General features: G+C 33.8%; 1 protein-coding gene across 7 annotated transcripts in view; it reads right to left on the minus strand.

The window, feature by feature from the left end:
* CDH18 (cadherin 18) overlaps positions 1-19681 on the minus strand; it is an 884058-nt gene that overhangs the window by 296399 nt on the left and 567978 nt on the right. For all 7 annotated transcript variants that reach the window (XM_074356520.1, XM_074356521.1, XM_074356531.1 and 4 more), the window contains one exon: positions 6637-7119. In XM_074356520.1, coding sequence (XP_074212621.1) covers positions 6637-6864 — 228 coding nt within the window. In that variant the 5' untranslated portion in view covers positions 6865-7119. The remainder of the gene's footprint in view (positions 1-6636; positions 7120-19681) is intronic.

The following is a 19681-nucleotide window of genomic DNA, read 5'->3' on the forward strand; positions in this document are numbered from 1 at the left end:
ATTATAAAATATAAGGTAATTCTTTAATTACTTTAAATATTTTAAAATTTAAGTAAATGTCACTTTTCTCTAAAAATATAAACTTAGTGAAATCTGATTTCCTTAAAAAAAGTTTCTGTATCACTACAAATTAAATGAAGTATATGCCAAATCAAATTCCTTTTATACACCCAACTTCTTATAGGACTGGATCTAAATAGTTAAATTTCCATGACTACTGAGAAAATTCTATATCCATATGGAAATGTGTGCCATAAATTAATTTCACATGACATCATGTCATCACACTGTCACTTGTATAAAATTCAAATGTCATGTTTTGATACAGGAAGTTTTTCATTTCAAAGAAGTTATGATAAAAATGTTCATAAAATTATCATCTTGACAGTATTAGATGACAATTGGGACCTTTATTTGCTGTGCATTTAATTTTTAATTCAGAGTTCATGATGACATTAAAGAGGTCATTTTTTTTTTCTGAAAAGCCTGAACCTTCTCATTCCTTTTTACATAATTTATTCTCTCTTTAACCTCAAAATCATTTATTTAATTTGAAGCTACAGTACTTCATATTAAAAGAGATTTCAAAGTTCTTTTTTAAAGAAAGAAAAAGATGTCAAATAATGGCAGTAATAGGAGTGATGAGAGGGGAACTCCATGCACTATATACTCGAAACCGATTTTCACTGAGACTCGGGTATCTTACAGTTTGTTCTTTGGCACTGCCATAACTAATCCCTCTTCCCATGAAGAGGTCACTTACCTGTTTTGAGCATCATTGCCTTCTATTACTTGAGGAATTTGGCAAGATGATTTCTTAGCTCCTTTATACTGCTAGAAATCCTTTTTTACTCTCTATGTGTTGTTGTTTTTAGCAGAGCAAGTTGGGAATAACTGCCTAGAAACTACACTTACCTACTCACACGTATGGGACATGGGTACAGAGGGGAGTGAGAGAGGTATATTTTGAGTAACTAAATTCTTAATAGATATAAGCAATATTTTCTACAGATGATAGTTTAGGTCTAGAAAAACTTCTAACAATTATAAAAATACACACCATAAATTAAAGGAAGTGGAAATAGCAGAATTCACTTGCTTATTCTGAAAAAATCTAAGTACTTATTAACTTGTATTATCAAATATATCTTTAATGTCAATATAGCCCAAACCCCAATGTAAAATAGTTAATAAATTATATCTCTTAGCCTAAAGCACACTGCTAAGTAGTAACACACATTTTGGTGTTTTACCTTTTGTTTGTGATTTTTTTATTCTATTCTCTTTATTTTTGTATTTTTTATGTTTATAAGTTTTTTTTTTTAATTTTAACCTTATTTTTATTTTGGGGGGAGTAATTAGTTTTTTACTTACTTATTTATTTTAATAGAGATACTGGGGATTGAACCCACGGCCTCCTGCATGCTAAGTATGGGCTCTACCACTTGAGCTACACCCTTACCCTCTGTTCTATTGTCTTTAATTATCAGATAATGCAATGTGGATAATATCCACTGACAGATACCCTGAAGTAAGCATAGCATTTCCTTTATTTATTATACAAGAATGTTTGGCCAATTAAAGAAGTTATCTATAATGTTTTTAAAATGAAAATAATATGCATTTACAGAGAACACCTAGCTAATCACAATAAGTTATCACTTGAAATACATAAAGTTTATTGCCAGTAATTGTGCATTAAAAGACATTATTTCCAATGCATATCCTTAGTTAAATTCTAATAATTATGCATATTTTAATATCCCTAGCATGTACCGTAAGAGTCAATAGACTTTGCAATAACAACACAAGGATACATTCTGTTGGTAAATATGAGACATATATACAATACAGCCTATAGCTAATGGCTAAAATAAGCATTCATATGTACTCTAAATTATAATTTCTGATCTCTAAAATAAGAAATTTCACTTCTACATGATTCTTTTTATTCAGTAAGTAATATTTTTCTAGCACATGTGATAAACTAGATAAGACCTGAAGAATGCTTTTTTTATCTACTGCCACTAATTCTGAACAGCAATAGTCTCAACTATTAGAAGAATCCAAGTAAGAAAATATATAGTTTTAGTCAAAGGAACACTAAGAATTATTAGATTAAAATAATACATTTCTATAAAGCAAAAATTGTAGACCAAATCAAAAGACAAATGGCAACTGTGAAAAAATCATTGATAACATATCACTAGCAAAGAATTATTACATCTGTTACATAAAGAGCGACTAGTATTACATGTTAAAAAGACTAGCAAAAGAATACAAAGCAAGGGCCTGAAGAGTCAGTTAGTATAAAAGAAATACTCATATCTCCTCAACTATGAAAAAATGACCAATTTCACTCATAAGAGAAATGTAAGTTGAAAGTACACAGGGATGCAATTTTTCACTTTTTATATTTGCAAAATTCCAACTTTTACAATCCCACCTGTTGGCATTGCTGCAGAGAAATAGTTACTCTTATATAATCACCGAGAGAGGTGCAAGATACTATAACACCTTTGGAGGAGGATCTGGTAATATCTACCAAAATTAAAGATTTATTTATTTTTGAATCATAATTCCACTTCTGAAAATCTCTCCCACAGATATACCTACATGTATGCTAAATGATGTGTGTCCGAGGACATTCGTTACACTACTGCATATAATGCATGGAAACAAAAACACCAAGAGGTAATGAACATTCATTAAAATAATAATGCGAGAGGGAACACCAGTGTGAAAGTGGTGAAGTAAAGAACCCCAAAAATTCTCACCTCCATAAAAGCAATGATTAGTGAGAGAGACTTTTGTCCAAATAACTTCAAATAATTATTACAAGTATTAACAATGACCGCAAAAAGTTATGGTTTAAGGAGCCCTTTTCGGTGAATTAGCACATCTGATCATTACAATAGGTATTGAGATACAGTCTGTGTAAATAAAGAGGAAATATTGCTGCTTCCAAAGCATTCACAGTCTACGAGGTGAGGCAGATACCTTACCAGGGGCTTCAAATGCCTTCTGTAATGGTCATTAGGAAATACTTTAGATTTTGCAGACCTTACTCTCTCTTATCACTACTCAGTCCCACTACTGTAGCTTGAAAATGGCCACATGCAATACACAGATGCAAGTCTGGCTGTATTCCAATAAAACACTGTTTATGGAAACTGAGGTTGGGCTTCATTTAATTTCTATGTGTCACAAAATAGTATTTAAAAAATTTTTAATAGTTAAAAAATCTTAAAAAAATAAAATTTTAGTATGCAGGCAATACCAAAATCTGCAACTGGATGAGTTTGGTACACAGGCTGCTGCTTAACTGACCCATAATCTAAACTATAAACCGAAGTTTATAACACACTTAAATTAGTCATAGAAAGGTCAAGCGAGATTTCTCAGTGTTACATTAAGGAGAAAGAAATGCAGGGGATTAAAGAGACTTGCCAGATGTAAATACAGTTAATAAGCAGAGAAGCCTTAACTGAAACCTGGATCTTTACTCACTAATCAGTATTATCTCATGAAGGCAATGAGTCTACTGCAATGATAGGTGTGATATGTGGCCAGCATTTTAGGAAGTGTGTTGTATCTTATATGAAATTACATTCTTTGTTATAATAGGGATTTATTTAGCACTGTTCAACTTTTGAAAAATTTTAAAAAATGTTAGACCAGGTGGTCTATGTTAGTTTTTACATGATTTTTGGAAAAGAAAGGACACGATTTTTTAAAACCTATAATGATACTATCATATAATTTGTTCCAAGAAGAAAGGACTTACTTGACTTACTTGCTAACAAACGTGCTTACCCTAATCTTTCAAGTATTTTTAAAAAGGTCTTTAATAAGTCCATGAGATCAAATCCATGAGATATATTTATATACTAATTTTGGTATTTGACTGCTCATGGCCATTGCATTCTGGAAAAAAATTATGGATGATCAACTCTATTTATCTGTATATATGAATAATTGTATATATATTTAATATATAGACGGTAGATACATTACACATGTATATATATAGTTGTACTATTTACCATTAGAAATTGCCTTATGATCATGGCCTTATCCTCATAAAAATATGTCTTAGGAGTGAATAATATATGCTGACCAAATGTCAACAGAGTAAGTTCCTCCATAATAAATCAAATCATTAAGGAAGAAAGCCTAAGAGAATTATCATAAAAAATATAAGAGAAGTTGGTAAGTGTCAAAACAGTTAGGCTTGAGCTCTTATCAAACGTTCAGATGATGATGTTTTAGAGTGTAATATATAACTACAGATATACAAGATTACAGTTAAGAACTCAAGGATAATTTGAAACAATTTAAAACAAACTTATATAATGAATCTAGAAAATATTATTTTAATAACAGAACTGCATTCTATGATTCTTATTTCATTTCTGTTGACAGAATCCTGGCTGGCATTTCTTTGACAAGGAGAAGCTAAAGAGATGTTTTTCAGCAGTTTGGAGGTGTTCCCTTCTCTTGTTCATAGAAATTGCAATGATTCTATCTTTTATTCAGGAATACCTTGAAAATACATGGTTGGTTCATTATGAGTGTATTTATCAGTGTGAAATATAAATTCACTTCTTAAAAATAATGGGACAGGAGGGCATTATTATAAGTACATGTGCATTGTTAAGCTTTGCAGGGTTTTTTTTTGGTCACAGTTATATATGTATGTATGTATGTGTGCTTGTATGTGTGTATGTATGATATATGTGTGTATATGTACATATGGTGGGGTGGATGATGAAGGGACAAAAATGGGTACAACCAAGTTTGAATTGCTCATAAAGGCAGATGAGTATTGAGTAGAAAAACTGAGTGAGGGGGCCCAGCTCAGATAGGGCATAAGAGGATCACACCCTTGGGTGTGACCCTTTTTATCAGTTAATACTACAAACAATAGATTGGATATCAAATCCCACAAAACCTCCACAAAGGAACAGTTTCACAGGCCTCACCTTCTCCTGATGAGTAACAAACTCTCAACCATATGGTCATTGGCACCCAAGCCCAGAAAGATTGCTTGTAACTAATCTACCTATTGAGATTTTATCTTGTACTAAATCTAGTGACACGTCTGCCCCAAAATGAGAAGCTATCTAATCTTTTCTTGCCCCTTTCTAGCAGGTTTTTTGTTTCTTAGTTAAATAAAATGTTAGGAAATATGCATAACAAAATATATTAATAGTAGGTATGTATGTGTGTATATATACATATTTCCTTTTGGTATACTCCTAAAAAGGAAAAAAAAATCTGTTCCTTTTTTCTCTCCTTTTCAAAGATTGAAAGGATTATAGAAAAATGATTTTTGAAGTTCATAACAAAAATAAATTCCTAATAATTCAATATATTATGTTTTTATTTTAGTGTATTTGTTTCCATTTACTTCATGGAATACATTGCAGGGGGAAACAGTATAGAATGAAGATGAAGGGCTTTTTGTCTCACTTTAATAAGCATGTAAGAAAAGGACAGAATTGCTACAGACCTTTTTTGTGTGTTTTGTATTCTGACTCTATAGCTCCTGCCTTGTATGGAAAATACAGCTGCAACCCAGTCCCTGTTGGACGACGGATAGAACAGATGGCTTGTGATCCTGTACTGCCTGCAAATTAGGGAAGCACCATGGCTTGGATGAAGTACTTTTTTTTTCTTTTTTTTTTTTAAGTACTAACAGTGCTAAAGTGAAAATAAATAGTCAAACGGGGAGATGGAAGTCACGGAGCCTGCAGTCACGATGCGTGTGCTGCTTCTCCCCCAGGTGCTGGACAAACCTAAGTGTGGCTGCTTCCAACAATCAGTAATTTATTCCAAGCTAGACCTCTCCACTTCCCACTCTGTTCTTTACCCGAGAGCCTCGGTGATGCGTGCTGAAACTGGGTCCCCTATTACTGAGCACACAATCCCCCATAGCCACTAAATTGTCCTGTCCATATTTCTGACAGACAGTGAAGCTGTTCTGAAGCTGCTGATCATTTTTGCCAACTTCGTTCTTTTAGGATTTCTAACAAAACCTGTACATCCAGTGTGTATTTAATCTCAACTTAAAATGTATCAACATTTTTATGGAACTTAATTTGGAGGATTGGAAAAATACCCATGTGCTTTTAAAGGCTGAGTTAAGTTCTAACACTCTCTTTGTAACAATTAACAGAAATATATTAGATGTCTTGTATATACTGTCTTCTTTTTAGCCTCATGTGCAATAGCAAAAGATGAAAAAAACTGTCAATATCAATATATCAATAAATGACATCGTGAATTCCAGTATACCTTCAAAGTACTAAAGACAAAATTACTCAATTGTGTGTTTAATTAAGGGTTTCCATGCTACATGAGAGAACAGAAAGAGTAATATGCCGGTACAAAAACATTCAGTCTAGTACATATGGACCAATATTTAGGGAGAGTGACATGATTGGTGAAGTTCATTTTTTATAATCATTATTTTAAACTATTTACTTTAGATAATCGCATTCTATAATGTAATTCACTTAAAGTTCCATGCCTCTTCAAATCCAACTCCAACCTTACCCTCATCTCACTCCACAGTTTCCCAGAAGAGGGGAAAAAAAAAAACAAACAAATAACAAATAAATAAATACTTACTTTTCCAACATATTGTGGATCTGGTCCCATATGTTCTTCTAAAACAAAGAACTGATTCCAAACCCATCCCCTTTTGGGACGGTGGTGGACTTCGGTTTCACCTTCAATGTGTTTGGTTTGGTTTCTGGTCACCTTGATGGAGCCTTGGTGAGCAGTTCCATAACACCTCTGCACAAAACAGAGACACACTAGGACTGGACAGATGCAAGATGTGCTCGTAACTTTCATTGTAAGATAACTTTCCAGTTCACGGTTTTTTGCCTTTCCTTGACAGCTCCAAATGCTTAATAAGCATTCAAGAGAGAAGCCAGAACATCTTTTAGAAGGACAGTCCAAAGTAAATTGTTTAGCGTGTCCATGATTTAACTGTCCATCAGGGAAAAGTCAGACTGCATTTACATCCTGAAACACTTGGAGAATCAAAGCTGTAGCTGGCCGATTCTAAGTCTTCACAGTTGGCGAACAGGGGCAACCATTTTCTACCTAATGGAAAGAGAGAAAATTATATACATTACAAAGCATGGAAGTTTTAAGTTTTTGCTCTGGATGCAAATTATATTGTTTTGCAGCATGATGCTGACAGGCAAAGAATATATACGTGCTGATTCTTTTGGAAATAAACACAAACATACACACACAGAGTTATGTGTAAGCCTGCACACTGCACACACTTTTACATGGACCTACCTATCTGTATTGCTAATTCTCAATTATATATATATATATGTATAAATTTATACATATTTATACATAAATTTATACATATATATAAAACTGATATAAAATATATATTTATGATGATATCTATTTATGATATAAATATATATATATCTTTGAAACAACAGAAACGCAGCCTTGGGGAGTGGTGAAATGCTCAAACATTGACCATAAGTATGTTCCTGTGCCTGAGCTAGTATGAAGCTCTCACAATGTGATCTATTAGGGACTCCAGGCTAAGTGCAAACTTCTTGTTTGTTTTTGTGTTTATTCTGTTCTCATTAGACGTGATACAAATTTACCACACATACTGCACATCGATTACCTACTACATACGACTCTCTGAACTTCAACAAAATTCTCCCTAGGGCTGAACATTTTTCACAAATCATCACAGCAACCAAATAGCTACTTAAATTATTTAGAAAGTAAAACAGAAGAAAAAAACAACAGGAGAGTGGATGGCTGAAAAAATGTATGCAACTGAAAGTTATTCCACGCTTGGGGATCAGATTGGCACAAGTGAACATGAGTAAGAATATTAATGGACTAAATCATGGTCTCCATGGATTTTAATAGGACTGCAGGTACTGCTCTAGGATGTGGTCCTCACCTCTAGGCAAGACAGATTCACCTTGGGAATGACACTGCACAGAATTCCAGCAGCTTTGCAAAGAAAGGTATAAGGAAGAAAAGGATGGTGGCAAAAAGAACAGAGAGGAAAATACTTTGAAAATAAAAAATGCTGGGGACATGGACTTGGATTTTATAAAGCAGAGCTTGAAAAACATTTCTGGAAGACAAAAGACAGGATTTGAGAGAGAAAATGTTGAGTGAAATTATGAGCTTATTGAAATCACATAAAACCATGTAGCAAGTTGTGCTGTATTTTAATATATGCATGTTTCAGTTTATAATTTTGGAAAAATTATATTGATTCAAGATTATAGCTGCTCCATCTAGTAAAAAAAATTAGATGAATCACTTTCTCATTCCATAAAATTCATCCCTGTAAATCAGCACAAACCAAATTGTAGATCTAAATGAATTACAAGATGTTGAAATGCCAATATAAATTATTTTAAAAACTGAATATAATCAGTCACACTATAAATTTTTTATTCAACAGAGAAACATGTTCATACTAAGCAGGGGATAAAAAAAATCACAAGACCCAGAATAAGGAGCTTTTCTCTATCAGTATCGCTCCTCATAAATTAGGATTAATAATAATTCTTTCTTCACCAGTTGTGCAAAAATTATATCAGATTTGAATTGGGTTTTCATTTTAATGACCTGGCAAACAGAAATAGAAATTTATAATATTTTTTGAAAGCAAAGATCCACTTTTGATTGATTTAAACTAACAATGAATCAAAAACTCTTCTAACACAAAAAAAGAACAATACCATTCTAGATATAACATGGTAATAGCAATCGAAAGAAAGAAAATAGAGATTTCTTTCTTTTTTTGGCCATTTATTTACAATATGCACTTAGGTGAAACATCTATTTTTGAGTCTCAGTTTTCTCACTTACTAAAATGTGTGACTGAATAATTGCTTTTAACATTCTTTTCAGTATAATAAATTATTCGGATTTTTTAAAAAAGTTTCTTTTCTCTTTTAATCAAAAGATTCCTAACTTTCAAGTCACTGATTTCAATTAAAAAAAAGTCTTTAAATAGACTTTCTTCTTAGAAGTCAAATTGATGGATATATAGAAGGTGTTGTTATCTTAATACCTTCACACCATTTGGTGTGATTTTTAAATGAAATTAACATCTTTGCCCTTCATGTCAAGTTGTTTAACAAAGCATAATTCATGAGCAGAAGGTGAAGAAAGTGGCCTTTGTAATGCATTACAGGTACGTAGACTGCTTTCTTTACAATAGTGATCTTGCGCAGTGTCCCCAAAATACATAAATGCATTTTAATCTACCAATGCATTGTATGTTTATGAACCTCTATTATGACAATTATGAAAATTGGTAAGTAGGCTCCATGGAATGAAGGACTGAACGTAAACATCACTACTGTACACTTGAAAGTAATTTCATTTACTATAGAATGAGAGGACAGAAATCCAAGTGTGAAAACTGCTCTATTTAAAGAAATCCATCCCTGTACAGATTAGAAAGAATTGACATGAAAATGATAATAAAATAAGCCACTGGTTGAGAATAACACAATAGAAATATATTGTAGACATTTGCTATTTTTTGACTAAGTAGCATTCAAACACCCTTCCTGCCTTCCTAAAACACTCCCATATATTAATTCTGATAAACAGAGCCCTGAATTTTACCTCAAAACAGTGATACTTCCTTCTAACCTTCTAACTTTAGAACTTGCACCAGTGACATGTGCATGTTAATTGTAGGCTCCCGCACCCTGGAGCAGATGATGGATAGATGTATTAAGATTCAATAATATCGTCAGATTTACTCCAAATGTATTGCTTGTAACTTGGGCCTTTGACTGGATTTTCCTTCCTTTCCTTTCCTTTCCTCGTTCCTTTTCTTTTCTCTTTTCTTTTCTTTTCTCTTCTCTTTTCTTCTTCCTTCCTTCTCTCCCTCCCTCCTTTCTTCCTTTCTTTCTTTCTCTTTCTTCCTTCCTTCCTTCCTTCCTTCCTTCCTTCCTTTCTTTCTTTCTTTCTTTCTTTCTTTCTTTCTTTCTTTCTTTCTTTCTTTCTTTCCTTCTTTCCTTCTTTCCTTCTTTCCTTCTTTCCTTCTTTCTTTCCTTCTTTCTTTCCCTTTCCTCACTCCCTCCCTTCCCTCCTTCTTCACCTTTATTGTGGTATGATTCCTGTAGAGTAAATTACACATATTTCAGATGTACAATTTGATGAATTTTGATAAATGCACATACCAGTGAAACCACCACAATTAAGATAGCTAACATTTCCATCACTCCCCAAGAGGTGCAAATTTTGAATTCCCAATTTATCCCTCCCCACCCCTTTTACCCCCTGGTAACTGTAAGTTTGTACTCTTTGTCTGTGAGTCTTTTTCTGTTTTGTAGACAAGTTCTTACCAATTCATTCTTAATTTGTAAACCTGGGAATCTAATGAAGTCTAGGGAATGCCTTCTGTTTGCTTTTTTAAGAAAGAAGAGTCCTTTGCTCTTTTTTCTTATTTTGAAAATGTCTTTGTAAAACATACTCTGTCAATTTTATTTCATGAATTTATCTTCCCATGTGTGGGGTTATGTAAGATATTACTTCACGTGTTTGAAAAGCCTGGAATTGTAATTGCTACCAACTTCTAAACTTTAGCATTATATATTATCAGTAAGAATTTATCTGACTTTGCATAGAGCAAGCTTAGCTTAAATAGAAAGTGTCAAAAGGAGATAAACTATAACGGGTAGTTCATATTATTGGAATTACTTTCATTTTAGATATGTAAGGACATCTTGTGTGGAAAAATACATGTTAAGCATAGTGTCCACACAGAAGCGGGTCTTCCCAACTGCCAGAACTGTAAACCCATTGGATGAGAAGTTTATCTTTCATTAGAGGGTGACCCAACCTGAAAATGATGTAACTTCATTTTTCTATGATCAATCATGAAAATCTATCATGCTGTCAGGTAGATTTAAATATAAGAAAATGTATCTTATGTTTGAATTCTGGAATACTTATATAAAGTTAAAGTCATAAATACAGAAGAAAAGCCATTTTTCAGTTCAATAAAAATATTTACTACTATCTTTCTGTGTGTATGTGTGTATGTATGTTTATGTGCAGATATGTATGTATGCATCCATGTATTTTCTTACCTACATACCTACCCTCAGGATGTTGTGTTCTAAAACCTAAAATTAATCTTTTGGGTTGGTGTTAGCAGGTATAACACCTATTGCCGGTAAGATGCATTCTCAGGTATATATCTAACCCTGGAACTAGGGTGTCCATCATTTTCAAATTCAGTGATAAATAAAATCAGTATCACTCTCTCGTTCTAAATCTAATTCTTACTCAGCTTCCTATGATATTGGCTTCAGAATTTTTATTTTACCTTCCTGTCCTCTAATTTCAATTTTACTATTTTCTCTATTGGTATTTTATTCTCTCTTAATTGAAAGTGAAATTTATCTGATTAATAATTAATTTTACTCTTCTCCATCAGTGTCAGTTAGGTTAAATAGCTCTTGCTTACCATCAAAATGCAAATACTCATAAACTGCTTCACCTAAATTAGTTACAAGTTTTATTTTCAGGTTGACTCCCAAATCAATATTTTCTATTTCAATCTGACCAATTCAGGATATTTTCATAGTCCAAAGATTTGAACAAAATCAATTGCATTTACTTTAAACATACATATTTATTATACATTTAAATATAATATATAAAATATGATATATTTTAAATTATATTAAAATGTGACTCTTTAAAATATAATAAAAATCTAAATAACAAATAAATAAAAATGTATTAACTTTTACATAGTGTTTTTCTGTTGGAAATATTAAATTTCACAGAGACAGTGATAAAAACACTACACATGTACTTGCAGGCATCACTTCCTGGCATGGCTCATTCAACTCTGTTTGCCTTAAGAGCCTTACTTTCCAAACTCCATTTAAGAAAACCTATCCTCTGAGGCCTGTGCTAAAGGGTGTTTCTTTACAGAGATTTCTCTGTTCAGGGAGACAATTCTCTTTGTGTCTTTTGTGTTTCTGCACATCTTCTGAGCGAGAGGTACTGACAGCTTTTTTCATGCTACCTTTTCAAGCATGTTTGTATGGCAAACAGCTTTAGAAGAAAGAGGTAGAATCTCCTTTTGAGGAAGAGGGTAGATTTGCTTTCTGACTGGATTATAAAGATAATGTCTTTTTTCCAGGGAAAAGGTTAGAGAGGTGTGCTAGCAGACACCAGACTCCAACATTCAGGGTTCCTAAGCTGGGACCCAAAAATACTGTGTGCGGCATACACCTGGGCTGCTTTATGTTCCCCATGGGAGGTGAGGAGCAAAGGAAACTGAGGCTGCCTGCGGTGCAATGAATAATAAAATCTTTTGTCCCTGATCCAGAGTTTTGTGTCTTCTGCCAGCATCTATAAAACTGCAGCAACCTGACTTATTAGCTTGAAATGTAAGGTCAAATCTCAAACTCTTCACTTGAAAGTCTGGGTGTCACAGTCAATGTAATTGCTTGCTCCTCAGAAGTACTATAACATCTAATTCTTTCTTACCTTTGCAGACCAACATTCTAATTTTTTAATATAGGTGCTATTTATTTTTGCCTTTTGTGTCAGATTTTTTTTTAGAGTTCTCACACCATGTCTTATTTTCCATCTCCTGTAGTGGCTGGTTAAGTGCCTTCATATTGTAGCCCGTAAGTAATTATTTGTTGATGAATAAATGAGAAACTGACAAATTCATTCAGGGCTTGCACAGCAACAGTGGTGTTAAAATACCAAGTTTCAACTTGGAACACTTAACTGTGAGAATGTGTTACTAAAACAAAACAAAACAAAACAAAACAAAAAACTTTTTAAAAGCATGCTTTGATGTTGTTAACATTATACTTTGTTTTTTTACTCAAAAGCCTGTCACAACCAAAGACGTATAAGTAATGGATAACAAAGTTACATTTCATCAATAAAATTCTGCTTTCTTACTGAATTTGTTTTAACACAGTGGAAATTAAGGAAGCCATTGAAATATTAAGCCAAATTTGCATAAGTAAACTTTGCAAAGGCATATACTGTATGTCATTATGAGTAATACTTTATTCACTATATATATATATAGATCAAAATGTGTGTATGAACATTCCTACTATGTTGGCTAAAATTATATCTTTATGGAAAGAAAACAGAGACCATTCTTATTATCAGTATTCCACCATCTAAGATGTATTCCATTATTTTTAAATTAATGCAAACATGCTTACATGGAGTTGAGCTTTGTTTTAATAGTTCATATATTCTTGAAATTACACATATAAGTAGGAAGGGCCATGTCCTGAAAGTACATGCATACATAAGATAATATTCACAATATGTTTTATTTGGCTACAACAGCTAATACCAGAGAATTACTCCCAGTTTTCATGTTGCTGATTCTAATCTTCACAATGTCTAGTGGCCATTATTCAAAAATTTAGAAAATGAAAATAGAAGAAGAAAATGATGGTATCAGGTGCAATGTTTCCCCACCTGTATCTGTCAGAGTGATGTAGATTTTGAATTTCTTCACGTCTTCCAGAAGTATTTGCACTTTTCACACTATTTTTGTGTTTTATGTTTCTGTTTTGTGTGTGTGTGTGTGTGTGTATTTCACATGATAGAATTTTATAAAATTAATTTTAAAATAATTATTTGGTTTGATTTAAAATATTTTTGAAAATACTAAAAGAGTCCTTCTTAGTGGCCTCACGGTCTTATATTAAACATAAGTCTCTGTACCCTACTTTCCCAGAATAAAGAGTACACTTCCTGGCCTCACTTGTGGCTGAGTATGGCCCCATTCCTAAATTCTAGCTAATAGAATATAAGCAGAAGTACTGTTAACTTTCCAGGAAATTCCCCTGGAAGACTGTTGGCATGTGTCTGATCTATTATTCCCCTCCCCTCATCTAGCCACTAGAATCCTGAATGTGATGGCTGGAGCTCCCTTTTGGACCATGAGAATCAGAGTCATAGCCTGGAGACAGAGGAACCAAGCATCTTTATCCCAGAGAATACTGTAGAGCAGAGCTGCGTATGAGCCCTGGACTGCCTTTCCCTGAGCTCAGTTAAGAGAGAAAATATTTCAGTTCTTGTAAAGCCACAGCTGTTTCATGTATCTGGTACTGTGAGCTGACCGTAACCCTAATTTAACAACCATTGAGCTGAAACAGTATATTTCTCCATGGCTTTTGATTTGAAAGAGGGTTCCAGGAAATAAAGCGCAGAGGAAGGGAACAAAGGAAAGGAAGATCAGAATAAAACACGAAGAGATGATGGATGAGTGTCTATTCTGAATTCCAGACAATTCATTTTTGGTGACAATCTTCTCTGCAGCTTTTGTCATAAATATGAAAATGTACAGGCCTTTCTTTTCTCTCACTTTTTCCTCTGAAGTCAAAAGCCATATCTTATACCATACCTGTGTCTCCCCCTACACACACACACACACACACACACACACACACACACACACGACACTACACAGTGAAGACAGAAGGGGTGATGCTTGTCCAAAGGTCTCCCTCAGTGCCCCTCCCTTTGAAATCTACCCTCTAACTGTCTTTTGTCTCTTCCCCCACTGCTTGAAATTCCTTCATGTCTTTGCTTCATCTGCAGAATAGAATAAAAAACTCTCACATGAAGTTTATGGCTTTTCAACATTTGGCGCCTTTCCACTTCCCCTCTCATTCTTAGTGTCCGCCCTGGAAACCCCGTGACCCACTCGTACTGCATCACCCTCGCGGTCTCCCAACTATGCTGTGCTCTTGCTAGTCCTTATGTGTCTGTATAAGCTGTTTCTCCTGAGTGAAAAGCCCATTATTCTGCTTTAATAACCAGTGAATCACCAGTTCCCCAAGTGAGTTTTCACAGACCATTACTCTGTTCCCAAGGTCCCCGTTTTCCCTACTGTCATGAAGGAGTTCAGAACACGCTGCCCCAAAATACACCACTCTGGCATATAGATTAAGTTAAAGGCACTTGAAAAAACATCAAATTCTAGAAGGGCACTCTGACCTTCCTAAAAGTGGGAGATAAAACTTCCATGCAAGAGATGGCCTCCTTACTCTAGAAAGAAACATTCTTATCACCAAAGATGGGAAGTCAAGACAGAGAAATCTGCACAAAGAAACCTTACTTAATTAACTCCTATTTTTCTAGTTACTTCTCTACCTGATTAAGTCACCCAAGCCCCTTTGCCTTGTCATTTTTTCACAACTTACTACTCTTTGTCCAACTCAGTGTAGAAGTGTCTGGATCTTCTGTATGTACAATTGAATCACTTTGCTGTACACCTGAAACTAACACTGTAAATCAACTACACTTCAATAATTTTTTTTTAAAGTGCCTGGCTCAAACTGCTTCTTCCAGTCTTAATTTCCTTCAGAGGATCCCACGTCACATAAAACTTACATTAAATAAATGTGTACGCTTTTTTCTTGTTACTTGGTGTCAATATGGGAGCCCAGTCAAGAACCTAAAAGGTAAAAGATAGTTTTTCTTCCCCTATAGTAATATTTATCACATGACATGCATTTCCTTGTCTGCCTTCTAAAGAAGACTATAACCTCCTGCCAGGTTATAACTTCAGTCTCTATGTCTTGAATGATTAGCATAATCTGGCGCACACGGTCAAGACTCAGTTGAATGAACAAACAAAACCAGACTGTGCTTGTATCAGTTTTGAGTGTCCCATTTTCTTATATGTAAAGTAGGTTTAATAACCTCATGAAAGCTCTATAAGGATTAATCAAAGTTATGGAGACAGTCAAGAGTATCTGACGACTCAGTTAAAATCAACCACCACTGCTGGGAAAATAAAGTATGTCTCTAAAAGTAAGAGTAGCATGCCCTTTCATGAAATCATATGTTATATGCATTACTTGTATGTATTATTGCAATTATTTCCTATGATCCAGATAACAACAAAGTATTTTAATTATAATTTGGACTTTATATTTTTTGGAAAGACATTAAAGCTTGTTGGCTTAATTAAAATATAATATATAACATCTTGATTCTTATTTGTAAGAAAATAAAATGTTAATTTTTTTAGCATACCATATATATGCCAAAATTTCATGTAAAACATGGAGTCACACCAACTTTTAATTAAAACTGTTATAGAGAGTTTTCTTAGAAAATATAAATCTATAGGAGCCATAACATTGTTTAACTATGAGAAATCACACTTCTGAATTTTAATTAATGAGAAAATGTGATAAAATGTCCCACACAGGAAAAAGCACATGGTGCTTTTATACGTATACATAAACTTTTATGTTCAAGTGCTATGATAATTAATAGAACTTTATATTTCTATTCAGGTTCAAATTCACCTTCCACCATCACAATCATACTCTTACCAATATAGCCAATTCTTACATCACACTGTAAGCCTACTAGGTGACATTTTTAACCCCAATGTTCAAAATGTAATCTGCATGGTGATGACAGTCAAACAGATCCGCACACTGGTGTCACCAGAGATTCATAATCTCCAACCTTGAATGGTTCTCAGGGTTCCTTTATCCTATTGCATGCCATCAACCATGGTATCTGTACAACTTTTCTAATTGTAACCCATCTGTCAATTTTCATAATCTACGCTTAAACTGCTTAACAGATCAAGAGAACATTTTATCATAAGCCATACCCCTATAAAACTCTATACCCCACATGCTTAATAATTATAGTAATTTGAACACACAATGCTCACTCACGTACTTTTGGGTACTCTAATAACTTAGCCCTTAAAATTTTTATCCTCACCCTTCAAACACAAGCACAATTGACTCTAAGCCTCCCCAGATTGCAATCCCCACCACCCTACATGAGTCAGGCATTTACTCTTCTGCACACACATGACACATTGTAAACTGTATTTTTTTGTGTGTGTACTATAAAATTTTATCCAGCACTGTATACAATAGCCAAGACATGAAAGCAACCAAAATGTCCATCAATAGATGACTGGATAAAGAAGTTGTGGTATATTTACACAATGGAATACTACTCAGTGATAAAATTGAATAAGACAATGCCATTTGCAGCAACATGGATGGACCCAGACATCATCATTCTAAGTGAAGTGAGCCAGAAACAGAAAGAAAAATACCATATGATATCACTTATATGTGGAATCTAAAAAAAAAAAAAAAAAGGAAAAAGAAAAGTAAAAAGAGGACACCAATGAACTCATTTACAAAACAGAAACAAACTCAGAGACATAGTAAATAATCTTTTTGTTATCGGGGGAAAGGGGATGGGAAGGGATAAATGATAAATTAAGGAGTTTGAGATTTGCAAATGTTAACCACTACATATAAAAATAGACAAAAAAACAAATTTCTTCTGCATAACATAGGGAACTATATTCAATATCTTGTAAAATCTTTAATGAAAAAGAATACAAAAATGAATATATGTATATATATGCATGACTGGGACAATATGCTGTGCACTGGAAATTGACACATTGTAACTGATTATGCTTCAATAAAAAAACAAAAACAAAAACAGAAACTTTATCACATTTTTTTGTTTTCTTAACCTAGAATGTGAACTTCATAAAAACAAGATGTATATCCTCTGTCATTTCTCAAATACTAGTAGTAGAGTGGGCATAAAGAAATATCCTTTAAATAAATTTCTGAATCATCTAATAATAAACATAAACTTAATCTGTTACATAGGTAAAATTAATTGCCTAAATGATCTAAAATGCAATTGAGGCTTTCGATGAAAATTGAATTCTGAAATGGTTTGATGATACAGTCAATGGTGCCGATATGAACCAAACTACTGTGGATGCAACACTGCAGGCATATTTGCTGCCTTTTTGTTCTGTACACAATAAAAATTTTAAAATCAAATTCCAATATATGCAAGTATTGTACTGCAGTTTTGCAGGATAGCAAGATTTAAAAAATGGAAATGAAGGCAGTCCATAAAGTAACCAGAGACTGATGAGAGAAATAGAACATATGTAAATAACACAAATTCCACATTGCTATGAACGAATTGTATGCTACATTATAATGTATAAGTGCATTCTCATATTCTTCATCATTTGATTTTCACAGGAACCCTGTGAGGTAACTGGAAAGTGATAATGTATTTTTAAAATGTGTGAATAACACGCAAAGAAGAGTTGAGGTGAAAAACAGCATCGTCTATATCTGAAAGAGTTAAAGAAGTTTTAGAAGAAGATACCATTTCTTGTGGGTTTCAAGCCTTTCACTTAAGAATATTGATTCCAACTATTAAACTCACTTAATCAGTCACTTAGTTAACATTCAGCAAAGATTTTTTGAGCATCTATTATGGGCCAGTCACTGCTCTAACACTGGAGACGAATGATTAACTAAAATGCAAATGTTTTATTGGTTAATTATTATATTATTCATAAAAAGTAAATAAATATACAAATAGGCTTTAGGTAAAAATATATACTATGGCAAAAAAACAAAATGAAAACACAACAGAGTGTTTTAAAGGCAAGTGAATTTAGGACAATTTGAAATGAGTGGTCAGAAAGAAGGCTTCTCTGTGGGCCTCATATTTGAGGAGAGGCCTGAACCAAAAAAACAAATGCAGAGATGAAAGGGAAAATCATTACAGACTGAGAAAACAGTAGACACCAAGGTCCTTAGTTCAAGATGAGCTTATAATGAATGAAAAAATGAAACCCAGCTGTGTTTCAAGATCATGGAGCTGAGCCTGGGAAGGGGTGAGTGAGCTACAAGATCAGAGACTGACAGAAGTCAGAACACCAAGAGCTTTTGAGATATTGACATTTTTATTATTACTTTTTTTAAATTTTTGAGCTTCCTGAGGCAGTGTAGCCCTGTGGTTAAGAACATATGGCTTATTATTATGAAACATACATATAGGAGCTCTCCCTCTTATCAGATTTTAACACTGTTCCCTATAAATATAATGTACGGATTTCTAGAACTTTCCATCTTGCATGGCTGAAATCTTACACCCATTGAACTGCAACTCTCCATTTCCCCTCTTCCCAAACCTCTGGCAATCACCATTCCATCCCCTTTCCAAACCCTTAGCAACTACCATTTGACATTTTTTCTTTTGATGAATCTGACTACTTTAAACACTTCACATAAGCAGCATGTGGTAGTTGTCCTGTGATGGGCTTATTTCAGTTAGTATAATGTCCTCAAGATTCATCCACATTGTAGCATATAACAGGACTGCCGCTCTCTCTCTCTCTCTCTCATCTTCTCTCTCTCACATCTTCTTTATTCATTCATCCCTTGATCTCTGATGCACATTTAGGTTGTTTCCACCTCTTGGCTATTGTGAATAATTCTGCAATCAACATGAAAGTGCAAGTATCTCTTTAAGAGCTGTTTCCATTTCCTTTGGATATATACACCTCGAAGCGGGATTGCTGGATCATACACAATAGTTCTACTTTTAATTTTTTGAGAAACCTCCATACTATTCTCCATTGTGGCTGCACAATTTTGCATCCCCATCAATGATTCATAAGGGACCCCTTTCTCCACATCTTGGCCAATGCTGGTTATTTCTTGTCATTTTGACAATAGCCATTAAAACAGGTGTGAGATGATATCTCACTGTGATTTAATTCGCATTCCTCTGATGGTTAATGATGTCGAGC

Source organism: Camelus bactrianus, chromosome 3 (genome assembly GCF_048773025.1).
Source record: "Camelus bactrianus isolate YW-2024 breed Bactrian camel chromosome 3, ASM4877302v1, whole genome shotgun sequence".
In the NCBI taxonomy this organism is placed as follows: domain Eukaryota; kingdom Metazoa; phylum Chordata; class Mammalia; order Artiodactyla; family Camelidae; genus Camelus; species Camelus bactrianus.